This window comes from Gastrolobium bilobum, unplaced genomic scaffold (assembly GCF_033153095.1).
Source record: "Gastrolobium bilobum isolate Gb01-03AN ecotype WA unplaced genomic scaffold, APGP_CSIRO_Gbil_v1 utg1978, whole genome shotgun sequence".
Lineage (NCBI taxonomy): Eukaryota > Viridiplantae > Streptophyta > Magnoliopsida > Fabales > Fabaceae > Gastrolobium > Gastrolobium bilobum.
In genome coordinates this window covers 166,050-185,040 of record NW_026897627.1, presented here as the reverse complement: position 1 = coordinate 185,040, position 18,991 = coordinate 166,050, and the positions used below count along the sequence as shown (strand labels likewise).

The window sequence follows — 18,991 nt, the reverse complement described above, 5'->3', positions numbered from 1 at the left end:
TACACACACTCCTAACACACACACTCCACACCACTAGCCACTTAATCTGACATAATGACACATGTATTAAAAAAAATGGAACCAATTTAATTCACGGATTATTTTACTTAATAAACTAATATTTTAAAGGCTTTTGTGTATGATTTTAAGAATTCAAAGACTAATATGAAATATCCTTAATTCTGGATCCGCCCCGAATCGGATTAGTTAATCGATTGGAATATTTCTAAAAAAAAAAAAGATTAATATGAAATAAGTAAATGTTTTTAAGGACTAAATATTAATTTCAAGGAATAGATGTTGAGTTTTAAGAATTTAGAAATTGATTGAAATAAATAAAAGTTTTTGAGAAACACAGTAATATTTAACTCATTTTTTATTTTTTTCAATACCACAGTACTGATTTATCAAATATATTGTTGAATATACATAATAAATTATAAATACTTAATGTAAAATTAATAATAAATAAATATTAATTTTTTATTTTAAAATTTTAATTTTTTTTAATATTTTTAATTAAAAATAAATATGTTTCGTTCTTTAAGATGTTTGTGCGATAGATATACGCTATTGATGAGAAATCTAAAAAATGCTGTCGTTTCGCGAAAATTTGTGTGTTTAAGTAATTAAACGCTTGGAAAATTCTTATTACAGCTCGTGTGTTATTAATTTGGTAATTTGCAGCTATTTGATGGGTTAACTTTTTTCCCGCAATTATTATGATTACTATTTTGTTAAGTATCAATTCTACTTTTAATAAAATATTTCAAATAAATTTAAGAATTACTGACTAAAAAACTAGGATTCCAATCTATTGCAGCTTAAATTGAAGTACAAGGTGGTACATTCTAACAGCTCATATTTTTTTTATTAATTTTCTCATTTTGAGTATATGTTCTCATGTTATACACATAATATTTGAGTAAGATCCATAAAAAATAAGAAGATAAAAAAATCAAGATAAAGCCTTCCTTTTAATTATCAATATAATATGAAAAAATTATTTTTCTATTATTTTACATCCCATTTTGTTCTATTATTTTATATAAAAATTCGTAATGATATAATTGCAGACAGCCTTGATTGATGTGTATTTTTTGTGTGATTAAGAGTACTTTATTTAAAAAGAATGACTAGATACGAATTAAGAAAAGGACGAGATACGTAAGTAATGATTATTTAAATGATTTATTAATAAGACAGTGATGAGTAGTTGTAATAATGCCATACAGCATCTCACCGACCCCCAAATAATTGTATCTCATTACCTATTTTTCTTCCTTCAATATATGTCCTTTTTGTCCTTCATCGAAAACAAAATCATGAAATAGTGATACAAAAAGTTGCTTCATTCAATTAAAACAAAAAAACAAAAACAAAAACAAAATTTGCTTCATTCTAGTGTATATCTACCAGCAAGAGTAAGACCAAGTTACTTCCATTGTTACGCGATCCCGTAAATTGACTATGGAATTTGTCCCGGGTATATACCCGGGTAGGCCTACTAGGTTTAGGCCCAAAGGGCTAAGTTCACTTTGTGAAAACCTAAAAACATATCCACCCGGATAAGATATATCCGGTCGGGTTATAACCCGTGAATCTGAGTCGTGAGATTATACTCATGATCTTCTCCCATCTCTGATACACACGATCATTCCATAATTGAACCGTACTAAGCCCACGATCAATATGATAACTGCATCCCAAAGTTTGTATAAATGCACCTACACCTAAAGGAGGACACTTCATTCACATCGCATTCTACCTCATTCATCAAGCCCTCTTATGCATGTTATCTCATACACTCAACCAAATACCATTGCAATCACCATACCTAGAGCATTCACTAGTTACCCCCGAATATTAACCTTATACTATACATTGATATTCACCTTGAACATAACTTTTGGGAGTGAATCCTCTCGCATTAAGATTTTATACGATCAAATTTTTATATTTATTTTTCTCTTCACATACATTAAATATGTGGTGTCTAATTATCATTAATGAAGAAAGAGATATATACAAAAATTTCACATAATGAGATCATGTGAAATTTTAAAATAAAAGGATTTATTACCGTAAATTTTATATTTCTTTTTTCCACCTAAACTTTTATAATTCGGCGGTTGAATAAATGGACAATGGTAACTTTTTTTCACAATTATTTATGTTTATATAAAATAATTTCATGTAAATAAATAACATTTTTATAATTAAAAAAACATGTAAATAAGCTTATCAAAAGCAGAATATATTGATTTAGAAATTTATACTTTATATAAAGATAATGATGTTTTCAAACCACCAACCTATCATATATAATTTAAATTGTAATAAAAAACTACTCATGAAATATAGAGTGTTCGCGCTCTGGATTGGATCAGTTTTAGAAGCAAAAAATCATCTAATCCAATCCCTTCATTTTAATCATATAATCATCCATTCGGTTTAGATTTTTTTCAAATCTGATCCGATCAAATCCAAATTTTTTCAGTTTGGATTTGATCGGTTTTCGGTTTTTTGAAAAGTCTAAAATTTGTTTCATGATTATTGTGCAAATAACATATCTTTTATATATATATATATAGGGTTCGTTTTTTCTGCAGTTACTGCAGATAAGTTATCTGCAGTAAGCCCAATACGACGTCGTTTTGGGCAGAAATCATGGTGTATTTGTGATTTTAATTTATTTCAGGGTTATAATAGTCTTTATATTTATAATTTTTTAAGATTCAATACCAAAACGACGTCGTTTTGGGAATAAATGCAGATATGTTATCTGCATTAACTGCAGAAACATTTTTTCCATATATATATTGGCTTTGTAAAGTTCTTTTTTTAAAATACAGAAGTATCAGTAAACGATAATATAGTTTTTTTTGTCTGAGATATGAAGCTCTACACATATGAAATTTTGCTTATGGGATGTGGCTAGGTTTTTTCTTGGGTTTAGTTGATGGATTAATAGGTCTTGGGTTTAAAATTTTTTTGACTATGATTGGGACTACTAGTAAAAACCTGTATAGCGAGGGAATTGCTATGAAAATTTCCTCGCTAATTTCATCCTCGCTACTACTTTCCCTCGCAAAAGGTCCAAGTAGGTAGAAGGAAATTAATATATTGGATCGGTTTGGATTGGTTCAGATTTCATCAATCAAACCGAAAATCGATCCAATCCAATTAAAATTTGTGATTTTTTTTCGGTTTTTGATTTTTTAATTTTTGGTTTATTTGGTTCAGTCACCGCGGTTTGAATAGGTTTGGATAGGTTGATGAACACCCCTAATAAAATGTTCTACGTCAATTCTGAGTCATTTGATGTAGTTAGTTATCTTTATTATATTTAGAAAGAGAGAGAGTATTAAAATTATCGTAGTTATAAATGTTTTTATTATTTTGCTTTTAAATGAATTTAAGTATTATCTTACTATATAGAAAGGAGAAACAAACTTTGGAAAGTTTGCTGATGTGTCATTTTCTCCTTCATTCCCAGCTTTCTGTTCACACTAGAGGATAGTTTAAAAAGTTACTTCTTTTGGAAATAATTTTTTTTGCGTAAATAAGAAATTCAAAAAGGCTGACATAATCTCTAAAATTATTATTGACTTAGTGGCAGACAACTGTATTAATGAGCTTCTCAATTCTCAATTCAAAATTTAAACTTTAAACTTGAAATTGGTGGGAAAAGTTAAAAAATTAAAAAATGATTTCAGTGGAGGCGGCTGTATTCATTGCATGTGTAATTTTCATGTATAAAAACGATATACATTGCTGCAAATTGCCTTTTGGTCTGCATCACTGCGAGGAGCAATTTGTATCTTCTTTGGTCTGTTTCTCTTTTCCTCCTTTGATTGTATCGTTCAACATAATGTGCTCGAAATACGACTTCGTAAAGGATCTTAATCTGACGAAGGAAGACTAGAGGATTAAAGTGCGTGTGGTTAGGTGTTGGAAGGTTCCCAGTTTTAGTCCAAAAGATTTTGATGATAATGTTGATATGGTTTTGTTAGACGAACGGGTAATGTCTTTTTTTTTCATTTTTTATCTTTTCGGCAGCTGCATTGTCGTTTTTTTTATGATATACTGCGTGTTTTCATTTTATAGGGTGGAAGGATCCATGCTACGACGAAGGGTTCTTTGCAGGTTCAAAAGAAAATTCGCGAGGGTTATGCTTATTTTATAAAAAAATTTTTAAAGTTGGGTTGAATACTGGTAATTTCAGGCCAACACGGCATGAATATCGTCTGTCTTTCAACTTGAGGTTGGATGTGAAATCCATTGTTGATGCTACGATTCCTGCACATGGTTTTGATTTTGCTGAATTTGACATTATTCAGAAAGAATCGTCTGACTCCCCTTATTTAATAGGTGATGGTATTGGTGTATTGTGCTATTCGTTTTCAATTAAGATTTTTTATATAGGACGTAAGGCTGAAGTCCATGTTTTTTGTTGTGTAGGCGTCATTGGTTTGCTGTCTAGAATTGGGGAAGTCCGTTAACATGTCATCTTTGGTAGGAATACAAAAATGGTTGTCGTGGAGCTTGACAACCTGAGGTATTTACGTTATGTATATTTCTGATAGTTTTTTGTAATTTCTTACGTGTTTTTCAATTTAAAAGAGTTAAATTTTACATCATTTATTATATATCTCTTGTTCCTCTAACATGATAGGGGTCAGAAACTTGAGTGAACTTTGTGGGAGTCGTACGTAGATGAGGTTCAGACGTTCTTAGTAAAGAATCAGAGTTCTCAGAATGTTATAATACTTCAGCTTGCAAGGATAAAGGGTTTTAGGGGTATTTTTTTTATTTTGGTATTGTGTTTCTCATTTTTTTTTGTTTTAATGTTTTCCTTTTTATTTTATTTATTTCGATTTTTTTTTTACTAATTTTGTAGGAAAAATTGGAATAGCTAATACAAAGTATGTGACAAAAATCATTTTTGATTCCAATATATCTGAGATCGTATAGTTAAAAAAAAAGGTGTGCTGCAGTGAGAAATTACGAGGCATTGCTTTTGTTGTATGCACTGATTGTTTGATATATTTTTTTATTCTAGGCTTTCCGGTGATCTGATCAAAATTAGTCAGATGTTGACTCAGTTGTCCAGCCCCTCCTCATATTCTTATGAAAATGATTTTCTAAAGGATACAGAGAGGAAATTTCTTATTGATATTAAGAATTGCATTGATGCTACTACTTGCATTACTTATGGAACTATTAAATCCATCGAAAGTAAGTATAACTGGTGGTACAGGTCCTGTAAGAAATGTCCATATTCTGTGTGTGAAGATTTTGAGAAATGGTATTGTAAGAATTGTCAAAAACATTTGGATGAATATTATCCGAAGTAAGGCATTTTTTTTATTGCCATTGTTATTGAAAAATTAAGCATGCAGACTGGTGTGACTGATGTAAATTATAATTTTTTTATCTTTTTAGGTTCAGTGTTCAAGTCAGAGTTGTGGATAACATTGATTCTGCTTCTTTCGTACTGTTGGATAGAGACTGTCTTGCTTTATTAGGAGTGAGTGCTGCTGAATTGCGCGAGCAACATTTTAAGCGGGTTTGGTTCTCAAAACTTTGAATTTTTATAATAGTGGGGTTCTCAAAAATTTTAACACCAGCAAAATTCTTTTGTACTATTTCCTTTTTTGTAGGGTGCGAATTTGGAGCATTATCCGGAAGAGTTGAACGTTCTGAAAGATAAATCTATGTTGTTTAAAGTGATTGTGAAAATAAGCAATCTGAACTCATACAATGAGCCAAAATATCATGTGGCCAAACTTTGCATAAGTGAAAGTATTATCACATCATTTATAAAGACCACGGTGGACCCAAATGTTTGTTTTTTTATTCATAACCTACACTTTTCATGCCTTATTACTTTTTTTTCATTTATGGTAAAAAAATTTTCAGGATGATTCTATATTTGACAGTGCTTGTTGATGGGACAAAAATTTGTGCCCATCTAAGCCCATTTTGGTGACAAAATACCATCTGTTCCCTCACCTGATGAGTAACTTTAGCACTAAAAGCATATGTTGAATATCTTTTTGACAAAAACACAGTGGAGAACGGATGGTGACATAAGTCTTTGGAAAATATATAAAACGAGGAACGGATTTGGAACATTAAATACACCTGCTCCACTCATTTAATATTTCTGACCACTTTTCAGGAAACGTTGGAAAGAAGTTTCCATAAAGCATAAGCGGTGCAGCAATCAAGCAAGAGGAAACGTGCGCGACAGAAAATTAACGGTTCCTATTGGCTAAGGAGGAAAGCAAGGCATGGGACGATCAGAAGGAAAGACAAATCTCAACAATAACTGTCTCATCCAACCACTTGCGCCCCTCAAAGCACTGTTCACACCGCCCCTTCCATGCAGTTGAGAAAACAACTCCAAGAGAATTACTCACTTTGCCCTTCACTCTTATGCCTATAAATAGGACGTTCCAGCATGAAGACAACAATCGAATTCCTTAAGAAGAGATCACTTAGTTTAGTTTATAGTTTTCTTTGTATTTTTTGTACAGTTTTAACTTTCGTTAAGTAACAACACTTCTTCTTCATTCTGTATCTCCCACTTGAGATTCCTCACGAGCAACAACCATATTCTCCACTTTTTATTTTGTTGTAATCAAGTTATTTTCATTTAAATACAAGTGTTATTTCTCTCATTTCCATTCGTTATCTCTGAACTGAATCTCGGGTCTATGGGATTTCAGTTTAGAATAATTATGTTTAAACTAGTAACCATGAGCTAACCTATCTGTGGAACGGAAAAATTGCAAAGTTCTTAAAGACTTATTTTCGAAACTTTTGTATTTAAGCTTTTGGATTTCTCTAGTTAAGTGAGCTATATTCATTGTGTATCAATGGAAATTGAACACATACTGAGAAAGGAACTTCCATAAGGAACAAATTTCAAACAGCTTAACTAGAGGGGGAAGGCAGTGTTGTGGAAACAACACTACTGGTTGCCTTAGGAATAAGGGGCCACCTCGTTCATTTTAAGGTTATGTACCAAGTACCTGTTGGAGTCAAGGGAGCCATAGGAATATGGAAACTTATGAGCCATCTAGTCCATAAGCTGAGGAATCAGACGTTGGCAGTTAAGAGACTGGAACAAAGACAAAAGTGTTAAAACTTGAGTAGAGAAAATATTATTTAAGAATGGAATAGTGGATCCGTTCCTTCTGTTAAATTGTCTTACACCATCCATCATGTTGTCTCTTAATTACTGTTATTATTATTGTTATTTTTCTATTATTTGTTCGATCTTGTATCTATAACTCTCCCATGAATATTGCTTTTCCTTCTCTCAAAAGAAGGGCATCATACATAACGAAACGATGAACTGTTTGATGTCAGATTGAACCTACTATTCTTGAGGAACGTTGTCAAGACAATAGGGAACGTTTGACCAGATAGGTCAATTACTAACTTTTCTTTTCATTTTCATTCTTTGTAAAATAGTATAAGGCACTAATTAGAGTTCCATCCTTGTGGGAACGATAATCTGGGCATTAATTTTCCCATTTATTACTTGATGCGTGCACTTGCGCACTTGGGTTGAAACTAAGAGAGCAACTGTGTTCTTTCTTAGTGAATTGAGGAACGTCTTCATCATAATATATTTTTCACCCAACAGCTTTTGACCCAACAAGTTTTTGGCGCCGTTGCCGGGGATAGATACACTAATTTTTGTCTCTATTACTGTTTTAAGTATATACATACTCTGTATATTTCATTTTTATTTCTTGTTTTATTTTTTTCACATATTCTGCTGATTCATACTATCTGTTTTACGGTTTATGAGTGAAGAGTCTGAAACAGATTCTCCCCACTCTATTGAGATACCTGAGTTTTTCTTTGACCCTGAGCCAGAACACAATTTACATAGAAGGAGAAGAAATCTCAGGGAAAATATTTTTGAAAACATGGTTGATCATAACAATAACAATGAAGGAGTCCATCTTGAACAGAATTTTAGAACTTTGGCTGTTCCTTTCAGGAACAGACCAGAAAGGGGAGTAATCCTCCCTCCTGTAGCTCCCAATTTTGAACTAAAACCCATCATGTTCCACATGATAAGGGAAGCTGGAGTCTTTCATGGATGATGGGTCGGCCACGTTATTTTATTCAATTTAATGAATTTATTTCCCAAATGTTACAGTTTGATTCTTCGGTTGATGGTTCGTGCTATTATAAATAATCGTGGGTTGAGTAATTGGTTTTTCAGTTGGGTTCCTTTGTTATTGTTCTTTCATTAAAAGGTTGGAATATTGTTGATTCTTTTTTGCATCTTCTATCAATGGCTGAAACGTCAGCCCCAAAATGTGTAAGAATAGATAAAGAGAGAAATGAATCCCTCACAAATCTTCCATCCGACGTGCAACTGGAGATTTTGGGAAAGGTGGCGTCGAATTCTATCGAGGACCTCTGCAACGTTAAGGAAACTTGCAATGATTTTAGAAATCTTGCAGAAAATGATGTGTATAAACAATCTTCATTGGAGAAGTTTGCATGTTCCACAATTGACTCGATTTCCAAACAGAAGCCATTTCGTCATGCTGTAGACAACGAATGTGGCAGTGAACATGAGGATTAGTGCAATGGATTTATATACAATTTTGAATTGTCACCGAAGGAAGCCTATAACAAAGACTGCCAATTAAACGTCTTGAAACGTTGTAGGGAGAGTGGAAACGCAGAAGTTATGTACCGCGAAGAAATGATAATATATTTCCAACAAAATTGTTGTTCTTTGAGGGACAGTTTTGGTTTAACGTATCTGAAAATTGCTGCAAAGAATGGTCGCATTGATGTCAAATACGTCTATTCCATGCTTTTGATAGTTTGTGATAGTCGGGAGCAACGAGACATTGGATTTGATATGTTTTGTGCTGTGAAAATGACCATGAATTTTGATCAGTGCAGGAAGCGAGTGAGGGCCTTTTTATGAGGCATGTGGGTGCGTAGAAGAGTGGTTGCACGTCATGATATTTTTTGTTGTAATTCCACAATTTGCAAGCAGAAAAGTGTAGGCGATCGTTATAATGAAGGAGATACATGTCAGTATTGTAGTGCTGATTATGAATTAAGAGAATTTATTAAGAGTAAATACCCTTTTTGGTCCCTAACAAAAAACACGGTCCTCACTTTAGTCCCTTACAAAAATAAATTAGTCAGTTAGTCCATAACAAATTCAAAGTGGACCCATTTAGTTGAAATCGTGGTCCCTCAAATTCAAAAAAGACCCATATTAGTCCCTCAAAAGGACTAAAATGGGTCCACTTTGAATTTGTTAGGGACTAACTGACTAATTTATTTTTGTAAGGGACTAAAGTGGGGACCGTGTTTTTTGTTAGGGACCAAAAATTGTGTTTACTCATTTATTAATGTCTAGGTATTTCTGGTGACGCGAATTAAGATTGTAATGTTTTTGTGGTTTGCTGTGTTCAATTATAATTTTTTTTTTTTTGTGTTTGTCTAACTTCTTCATTCGTGTCTGTGTCAGTACTGATGTCTAACTTTTCTGTAGTCGAACTTTTTTCATTGTGCTTCTCCATATGAGATGTTAATGTATTATGCTTTGTATATGTTTAGGGTTTTCTATGTGTTGATATATTTTTGACAGTGTATTTATCGTTTGCTGATACAAGATGGTAGTTCCAAGATACGGCTGTGTAAACGTGTTATCAGTACTTAACCATTAACATATAATTTCTTTGGAAACTTAAAACTTATCATGGAAAATTACTTTTGCTGTTTTGGCGTGTTCGGTTTACATGTGCAATTGTTGGACGATGTGCAATTGGCTGTTATGCTAATAAAGAGTTTTGCATTTTCTAATACGCAAGGCATTATTGCAGGAAGTAAGTCAGTACTCATTACTGCATTTGGAACTAACAGACTATTACTAATTAATTCAGTTCACGACGGTTGGGATTCTTAGCAATGATGGTAATGCATTGGTCTACGAAAAGACATTTGTTCTTTGCCACACTAATAAATTGCACACCTAATAAACTAATTTTCAATACCATGTCTGCCACGTTTAACAAGATGTTGAATACGAAGAGTTTCTTATTTACTGCAATAATGGTCAGAGCTTTAATGACTATATCAACTAATTCAATGGACTTATTTCTGAAGATGTGTGTTATCAAATTAAAACTATGTAATAAATATGAGTCAATATTATGTTTTGGCTTGCATGTGCTTAATAAAGCTTAATGTTATTCGGCTAAATACAACAAAACAATGGTTGACGTCAAGAAAATCCCAAATGATTTATTAGAGTGCATTTTTGCAAAAGTCGCGTCATATTCGATTCAGGATATCAGCAGCGTCAAACTAAACGTACAAGGATTTCCTGTGAATTCCAGAGCATGATTTGGTGTATAAGAAATCTTCGTTACAGAGATTTGCAATTTCTGGACTGGAATAGATCTGTGACAAGAAACCGTTTTGGCATGTTGTTGAAGTAGAACGTGAGAATGATGCAGAATTTTTAGAAACAACCAAAGTGTTTGGTTTTAAATTCTTAGAGTTTGAACTGTGTCCTGATGAAAGATTTAATCGGGAGCGACAATTGGTATTCTTAAGGAGATGCAAGGAAAGTTGCAACCAAAAAATACTGTACCGAAAAGGGATGATGAATTATTTCAAAAACAATTCAGGTTTATTTATCGAGGACGTTGCTATTGGAAATTTGAAAATTGCAGCGCTAAACGGTCACATAGAAGCAAAATATGTTTATTGCATCCTTTTGCTGAATGGTAAAGATGATGACCAAAGAAATGGTGGATTTGATATATTCCATTCTTTAAAGTCGTTCAGTATTTTGAAAAATTGCAGACTCCGTGTGAAATGTTTTATCCAAAGCATGTGGGATCTTAGAGAAATCCCAATAAATCTAGACTTTTCTCGGTGTTGTTCTCAGTCATGCAGTTGTGAACATGTTTCAAAGGAACTGTCAACTTTTGAGACATTCACTGTTGACGATGATTATTCTACTAGATGTGATTATTGTGTTGCATTTGCTGAAATGAAACGTTTTTGTAAAATCACTATGGGAGGAGTTTACTTTTATTGTTTTTTTTTAAATATTATATTTGTATTCCATTGTCTTATCTGTGATAATATTTGAGTTTGAGTTTTAACGTGAACGATTGATTTAACATTTAATGCTGCAATGGTTAATTATTCGAACTATTTTATAGTGAATGACTTACTCGCTCTCTATAATTGCATCAGAATAAAATTGGCGGTCAAGCAATGATTCTCATTATTCCATTGCCAGTTTGTCGTATGAAATTTTAAGTGTTTCTTAATTGTCCATATCAAAAGAACCATATTCAAAGTATATGTGAGGACCTTATTAAAAAAACATATTAAGACGATTTTTAAATTCGCATTATAACATAACAAGTTTGCTACAAAAGTTTTCCTTTATATCAACATATGTTGCAGATTTACTTTGCTGAACCATTAGAAATCTGAGAGAATTGATTAATTTAATCTTTGGAATATTGATCGAAAATGGTGTTTTATTTTGAAGTAAAACGTCCTCATTTTTACAATGATATTGTTGTTATATTTTGCAGTAAAATGTTGTTTCCTTCGTGGAATTATAGTTTTGGTTTTAATTTTTTTTTCTATTTTCGAATAAGTACTTTTTTACAATTCTTTTTTCGTCTTTTTTTTAACATTCCATTATTTGGCTATTAAAAAATCAAATAGTCAAGTACTAAATTGGAGTATTTTAAACACTCAAATAGTAAATGAACAAAATTTTAAATTGGAGTAATTAAATACAATTTGTATTTGCCTTCTTTTTGTGGCAACTGTTCGCATTCTGAAAAAAAAAACAACTAATGAAGAATTTTCTCATAACCACAAGTTGCACGTTCTTTAGGATGAACGTTGAGTTGTGTTTGGACTGACACAGTTAGAAACCGTTCGCTATTGCGCTGGTATTCCATACAATATCCCAGCTGAATCCTCTACTGCGTTTGATTATTTGATTTGCATACCATAATGAGTAATCATCTATCAGCAATGAAAATGCCTTCGCGAAAGAGAAGGCAGAGTCATGAAAGGTTTCCATTGAATGGTACGGCAGAACCAATATGCTTCGTTTACTTTGTTTAAGTATATTATCATCTGATTTGTGTTTTGTTTATTGTGTAGAAAATGTTCCTACATTTTTCGCTTCTCCTGTTGCCAGGTAAGTTCTCTTTGTCGTTTTTTCATTTGCATCAAAGTGACCATGCGAATTACGTATATGTTATTATTATTTGACGTTTTAACTTTATTTTATTTTTTAACTATTTAGCATTTCTCAAGTAACAAATGTGGGGAATGAGTTGAGTTACAATAGACAATCTATTTGTGATATTTCCAATGGTAATAAAAAATGTTCTTTATTTATGTTTACATACTTTTTTCATTACTTTGTTGTGTAGCATTTTAGTCGCTCTTTTTTTTACCATCTTTGTTCCTTTTATGAACAAAGATTCCTTGGAGAAATACAAAAAACACGAGTCGTTTCAATAAGTTGTTGAGTAATTCCTCCCCTACAAAGTGTATTCCAAATTTTTCGTCAATTGGTATGACTAATTTATTATTCTGCATTATATTCCTATCTTCATTTTATTATTCATAATCTCCATAGTTTTTCTCTCCGTGGTCTAATTGTTATTATTCATATTGTCAAGAATATATTTCTCCTGCTTCTCCCTCCAATTTTGGAACGTAAGTTTTCTCCCTCATGTGTTAATTTACCAAAAACAAAAGTGAATAATCTTTACTCCTTCCAGTTATTAGACATCATCATGCCAATTTACTTTTTGTTATTTTCAACAAGCAGCCTTTCTGAAATTACCAATATGCATAACGGTGGAAGCAGTTCTAGACAGCTTTTTCATGATATTTCTAATGGTCTGCAGATTTCTTCTTCAACTTTGTTTATGAATTTTGTTACAAGACTTCTTGATATAACATGTCGTTTTTTATTACTGACATGAAAAATGAACTTATTGTCTCAATTTTGTGTAGAGAATCCTTCTTCGTGCTCGAACTTAAACGTTGACAGGTGAGTATTCTTCGTTCATTTTTTGTTTTTAATTTTTTTTTAGCTGCAAATTTGCAATTGGACATTATTGTAATTTAGTGTGACTGTCACAGGCTTAATGAAATAAACAGTATACAGACAAATTTAACTTTTTCCTCCCCAATTGTTGAAGTAGTTAATAATTCAAATCCACATACAGGTAATGTTTAATAACAAAATCCTTTGATGTTTTTGATATATAATGTTCTAAAATAAGATGATAAAAATTTATAGTGTATTATGATAATAATACTATAGTTCTTATCTTTTTTGTAGATAGCAAAAATGCTAGGATAAGACGCAAAAGTATCATTGGTCAGAGGAAGAATTCAAAGAAATTTACAAACGCCCTCAAATCCATTAGTAGAATGCCTGATTTAACAGGTTAGTTTACCTGTGAGTTTAAACATTTAATACATAATTACTATATGGATATGGATTTCAACGTTTCAGTTTTTTTCTAATGCAATACTTAATGGGTTGTCCATTCCGTATTTTTAATGTTTAAATAGAAATTAATGCTGAGGATGCGATCACCCTGCGTTCAACTGTTATTGTGTTATCTAAAGAGAAATCTGTATCAGGGAATGATAACTGTCCAAGTAGTACTTCAACTCATGTCTGTCAACAAAGTAAGTTCAACGTATACTATTTCGCTCAATGTTTTTTAATGATGTTTGTCAACAGTAGGTGTTTTTTCTCTCGTCCTTTATTATATTTTTGACCAAGGCGTGTTTGCTATAGACAACAATTCACCCGATCAGCCTGTGTCAGACATATCTTCTATCAATGAAGGTCATTGTATAGATTTTTTTTAATTATTTATTCCAAATTATAATTTTCTATGTAATATGACTTTGTGCTCTTTGCATATATGTAGATTATTGGGACGTTGGGGATCCTACTTTTATCTACACGCATTGTGGAGCAAATATGTGGTATGAAGAGAGACTTAAAAAAGACAGAAAGTCATGCACGCCTGAGTTCGGTTTGTGCTGTGGCAATGGAAAGGTTCAGCTTCCTTTGTTAAAAATGGCTCCAGATAAATTGCTTGAACTGAACAATAACTCATATATAAGGAGCCGCCATTTTTTTACGATATATCCGAACGTACAACGTGATTTTTTCCTTCACCCCCTTCAGTGCAAAAGTTGATAGATCGATAAATGAAGGTTCTGGACCTTACTGTTTTATAGTTGGAGGACAGGTTCATCATTTAATGGGCAGCTTTATTCCGCCAAATAGTCAGTCTCCAAAATTTGCTCAACTTTATATCTACGATACTGAGAATGAAATTGACAACAGATTGGATTTTCTAAGGCATTTCTCTTTGTGTTATTTTCGCATTATCTATTTATGGATTGCATTATCTTTGTTATTATAGTTAGTTTACTAATGATTACAATTTATTAAAAATGCAGTCCCACAAACAATAAAGACATCCTAGATCCCGATATTGTTAGATCTTTGAAGGAAATGCTAGATAAGCACAACAGTATTGCACAATCTTTTCGATACGCTAGAGACCGTTATAAGGAAGATAACTTCAATGGTGTGAGGTTGAGGCTTATTCGAAAGCATGGTAGTGATGGAAGAGTTTATAATCTTCCCTCTGCATCTGAAGTTGTTGTTTTGATTGTTGGAGATATAGACAACATCATGGGTGACAGAGACATCATTGTGGAGACACAAACCAGACTTTTGCAGCGCATTGATGTGAAACATCCACTGTATCTTGGCTGACAGTATCCTTTTTTATTTGCTTATGGAGTCGCTTTGATTTCCAGTGTACTTCCATTTCCAGTGGTAGGACAAACCCAAGATCAACTATTAGCATGAAAGAATTCTTTTCATTTAGACATCAAATGAGATCAGGGGAGTCCCAAGTTCTTCTTCACTTAAGAAAACTATTCCAACAATTCCTGGTTAATGCTTATACTATGGTTGAGTATGACCGTCTTAATTTCATCTGCCACAATCAAGATCAACTCAGGGCAGAGTTGTACAAAAATATAATACATGCATGGGATAAAGGTGAAGATGCAACAGTTAGAATTGCAAAGTGTGTTATTATTCCTTCTTCATTCACAGGAGGACCTAGATATATGGCTGGGAATTGTAAGGATGCTTTTGCAATCTGCCGTTGGGCTGGATATCCTCATCTTTTTATAACAATTACCTGCAATCCTAAGTGACCAGAAATTACACGGTTTCTTAGCGCCAGAAACTTGAATGCTGAAGATCGACCTGATATTTTTTTCAGAGTTTTCAAATTCAAATTGGACCAATTGCTCCATGATTTAAAAAAAAAAACATGTTCTTGGCAGAGTTAATGCATGTAAGTATATGGTAAAATCAAATTTTGTGACCTTGATTGAAACCCAAAAACGCTATATTCCCATCACTATATTATTTTCTTCTAATGCAGACTTTTATCGTTTATTTAACTGTAACAGATGTTTGTACAATGGAATTTCAAAAACACGGACTCCCTCATACTCATATTCTGTTGTTCTTGCACCCTTCTAACAAGCCTAACAATGGACTTGATATTGATAGATTGATTTCAGCAGAAATTCCTAACAAGAAAACCCATCTTTCTCTATTTGTTGCTGTCACAAGTTACATGATGCATGGTCCCTGTGGTGCTAACAATTACAAGTCACCTTGCATGAAGGAGGGAAAGTACACAAAGAAATTTCCCAAGGGTTTTTGTTCTCGTATGATTATTAATGATGACAGATTTCCTCATTATAAGAGAAGAGATAATGGGAGGGTTATGAAGAAAAATGGTGTTGAACTTGATAATCGTTTTGTTATGCCTTATAATGCAAAACTCCTTTTAAAGTATCAGGCTCATATTAATGTTGAATATACCTGTCAGAGCAGTGCTATTAAATATCTTTTTAAATACATTCATAAAGGGAATAATAGAGTTACTGCTGCTATACATCATTCAGATGATGAAATTAAAATGTTTTACGATTGTAGGTACTAAAATTAATCTCCATTAGCTTTTGAATTACTGTGCATGTATTATTTTTTTACTAAACTACGTTTAACATCATTTCTTATTAATGACAGGTATGTATCCACATGTGATTATGCTTGGAGAATATTTGGATTCGATATTCATTACAGAAACCCCCATGTGATGAGATTGCCATTTCACCTATCCAATGAAAAGATCGTTGTTTTTCGTGATAGTGCGTCAATCTCTGAAGTTAAGACAAGGGAGGAGTTCAGACAATCAATTTTTTAGGCTTGGATGGATGCAAATGAAAAATTTCCATAAGGTAGGTATCTTACTTATGCCGAATATCCAACTCATTTTGTTTATGATGCAAATAGTCAAGAATGACATCCTAGAAAAAAAGGATTCTCAATTGGAAGAATAAATCGTTTTTCTGCGAATAGTGGAGAAGATTCCTTTCTTCGAATGCTTCTTAATTTTAAAAAGGGTTGCACAAGTTACGAAGACCTGAGGACTATCAATGGGGTGTTGTTTCCAACATTTAAAGATGTCTGCTATTCTCTTGGACTTTTGGAGGAAGACAACGAATACATTAATGCAATTAAGGAGGCAAGTTCTTGGCAGTCAGCTTCTTATCTTAGACGTCTCTTTGCTCTTTTGTTGTTTGGTAGCTCAATGAATAGACCTCAAAATGTTTGGGGAAAGTGTTGACAATTTCTATCTGACGATGTTCTTTATCGACATAGGAAAACAGTAGGACATCTAGGTATTCATTATGCACATATTATATGCATTATAATTTTTTTTTCATTATTTATTCCTTTATTGTGCAATTCTAAATCACAATCGACATAAAAACAAATTTTAAATAATTATAAAATCTTTCTTTGAATTTTTGCTGTTGAATATAACGAATTTTTAGTGGGAAATAATGTGCCATAAGTACTATTAGTATTTTTCTTTCAATTGTTATTTTTTTCATTGTCTTTCGTGTTTCTACAGATGCAATTCTTACTGCAGAACAAATAAAAACATAACACTTGCTGAAATTGATAAAGTGCTACAGAGTAATAGAAAATGTCTTTCTGATTACCCTTCAATGCCCTGCATCACTGGTGAATCTTTGCTTGATATGCAAAATCGCTTAGTGCTTGATGAATTACTATATGACAGATTTTTTTGTGTGGAAGAACATAAAAGACTAATGAGTTCCCTCACAGATGAGCAAAAATTTGTTTATGACAAGATAATTTCAGCAGTTTCAGTGGGTACATGGGGATTCTTTTTTCTGTACGGCTTTGGCGGTACAGGAAAAACATTTATTTGGAATACATTGTCAGCATCCATTAGATCAAAAGGCATATTTGTACTTAATGTCGCTTCTAGCGGAATTGCATCACTTATGCTTCCTGGAGGCCGGACAGCACACTCTAGATTTCGTATTACAATTCAGATCACTGAGGATTCAACTTGTAATATACGACAGAATTCTGATATTGCATAATTGCTGTCGAAAACAAAGCTAATCATCTGGGATGAAGCTCCAATGGTACACAGATTTTGCTTTGAGCTCTAGACAAAACACTTAGAGATGTTCTTAGATTTTCTGATTCAAGCTTTGTTGATAAACCATTTGGTGGGAAAGTTGTTGTTTTTGGGGGTGACTTCAGGCAAATATTACTTGTTGTCCCTCATGGAAGCAGACAAGATATAGTCCATGCAACCATTAATTCTTCTTATCTTTGGTCTCATTGTCATTTATTAACTTTGACCAAGAACATGCGGCTTAGTTCTGGAAGTGAAATTCACAATTTAATGGAAATAAAGGAATTTTTTGACTGGCTTCTTAAAGTCGGGTATAGTGTTCTTGGAGATGATGTGGATGGAGAATCTATTATAACAATTCCAGAGGAATTATTGATTAAAGAATCACCGGATCCACTTTCAGATTTGATTGATTTTGTGTACCCTGATATCTTGGATCATATTTTAGAACCCACATTTTTTAAAGAACATGTCATTCTGACTCCAAAATTGGCAGATGTTTCTATTTTAAACGAGAACTTAATGTCTTCGATTCCAGGTGAAGAAATGATATATTTAAGTTCGGATAATATTTTGAAGCAAGATGGTAATTCTTCCCTTAAGGATGATGAATTCTAACCCGAGATCTTAAATACCTTCTCCTGTTCTGGGCTCCCTGATCATAAATTAATTTTGAAGGTTAAAGTTTCGGTCATGCTATTGAGAGATATTGACCAATCAAAAGGTTTATGCAATGGAACAAGATTGCTTATTACAAGATTAGGCCATCATGTTGTTGAGGCAACTATTCTGACAGGAAGCAATATAGGAGAAAATGTGTTAATCCCTAGAATGACAATGATTTCCTCAAGTCATTCCTTTCGTGTAAATTTTCAAAGAAGACAATTTCCCCTTGTCGTTTCGTTTGCCATTACAATCAATAAGAGTCAAGGACAATCACTTTCTCATGTTGGAATTTATCTGCCTAGGCCAGTCTTTACTCATGGGCAATTATATGTGGCACTATCCAGAGTAAAGAGCAAAAAGCGATTGAAGATTTTGATACTTGATGATGATGGTTGTGTTACAAACAGTACCTTTAACATAGTCTACAAAGAAGTATTTCATAGATTACTGTAGTTTATCTTGGTTCAGTCTATGGGATATAACGTTGCTGTTTTGTGCAGGTAAAACCTACATTCCTTAAGTTATATTTTTTTCCAATGTTGATTATGTGTTGGGTTTTGATTATTTTTATATTGTACTTTTAAAATACCATTCTGAATTCGAAAGGAAAAAACCACATTGAATAATACTTGTGACAATTCCCTGTTCAGTTCTTCTATTCTTTATTCGCTGAA

At 32.7% G+C, this 18,991-nt stretch overlaps 2 protein-coding genes across 2 annotated transcripts; both read left to right on the top strand.

Annotated features, from left to right (window-relative positions):
- The first annotated feature begins 4,532 nt into the window (after window positions 1-4,532).
- On the top strand, window positions 4,533-8,623 carry LOC133308734 (uncharacterized). The gene is made up of 6 exons (XM_061509419.1): window positions 4,533-4,561; window positions 5,066-5,311; window positions 5,449-5,572; window positions 5,667-5,732; window positions 8,189-8,207; window positions 8,289-8,623. Exons 1-6 carry the CDS (start codon window positions 4,533-4,535, stop codon window positions 8,621-8,623), a joined length of 819 nt encoding a protein of 272 aa, XP_061365403.1.
- Window positions 8,624-15,072: 6,449 nt separating this feature from the next.
- Window positions 15,073-18,770, top strand: LOC133308732 (uncharacterized). Its single transcript, XM_061509418.1, has 5 exons — window positions 15,073-15,250; window positions 15,589-16,123; window positions 17,109-17,578; window positions 17,683-18,149; window positions 18,276-18,770. The coding sequence occupies exons 1-5, from the start codon at window positions 15,073-15,075 to the stop codon at window positions 18,768-18,770; spliced, it is 2,145 nt and encodes a 714-aa protein (XP_061365402.1).
- The last annotated feature ends 221 nt before the right edge of the window (window positions 18,771-18,991 follow it).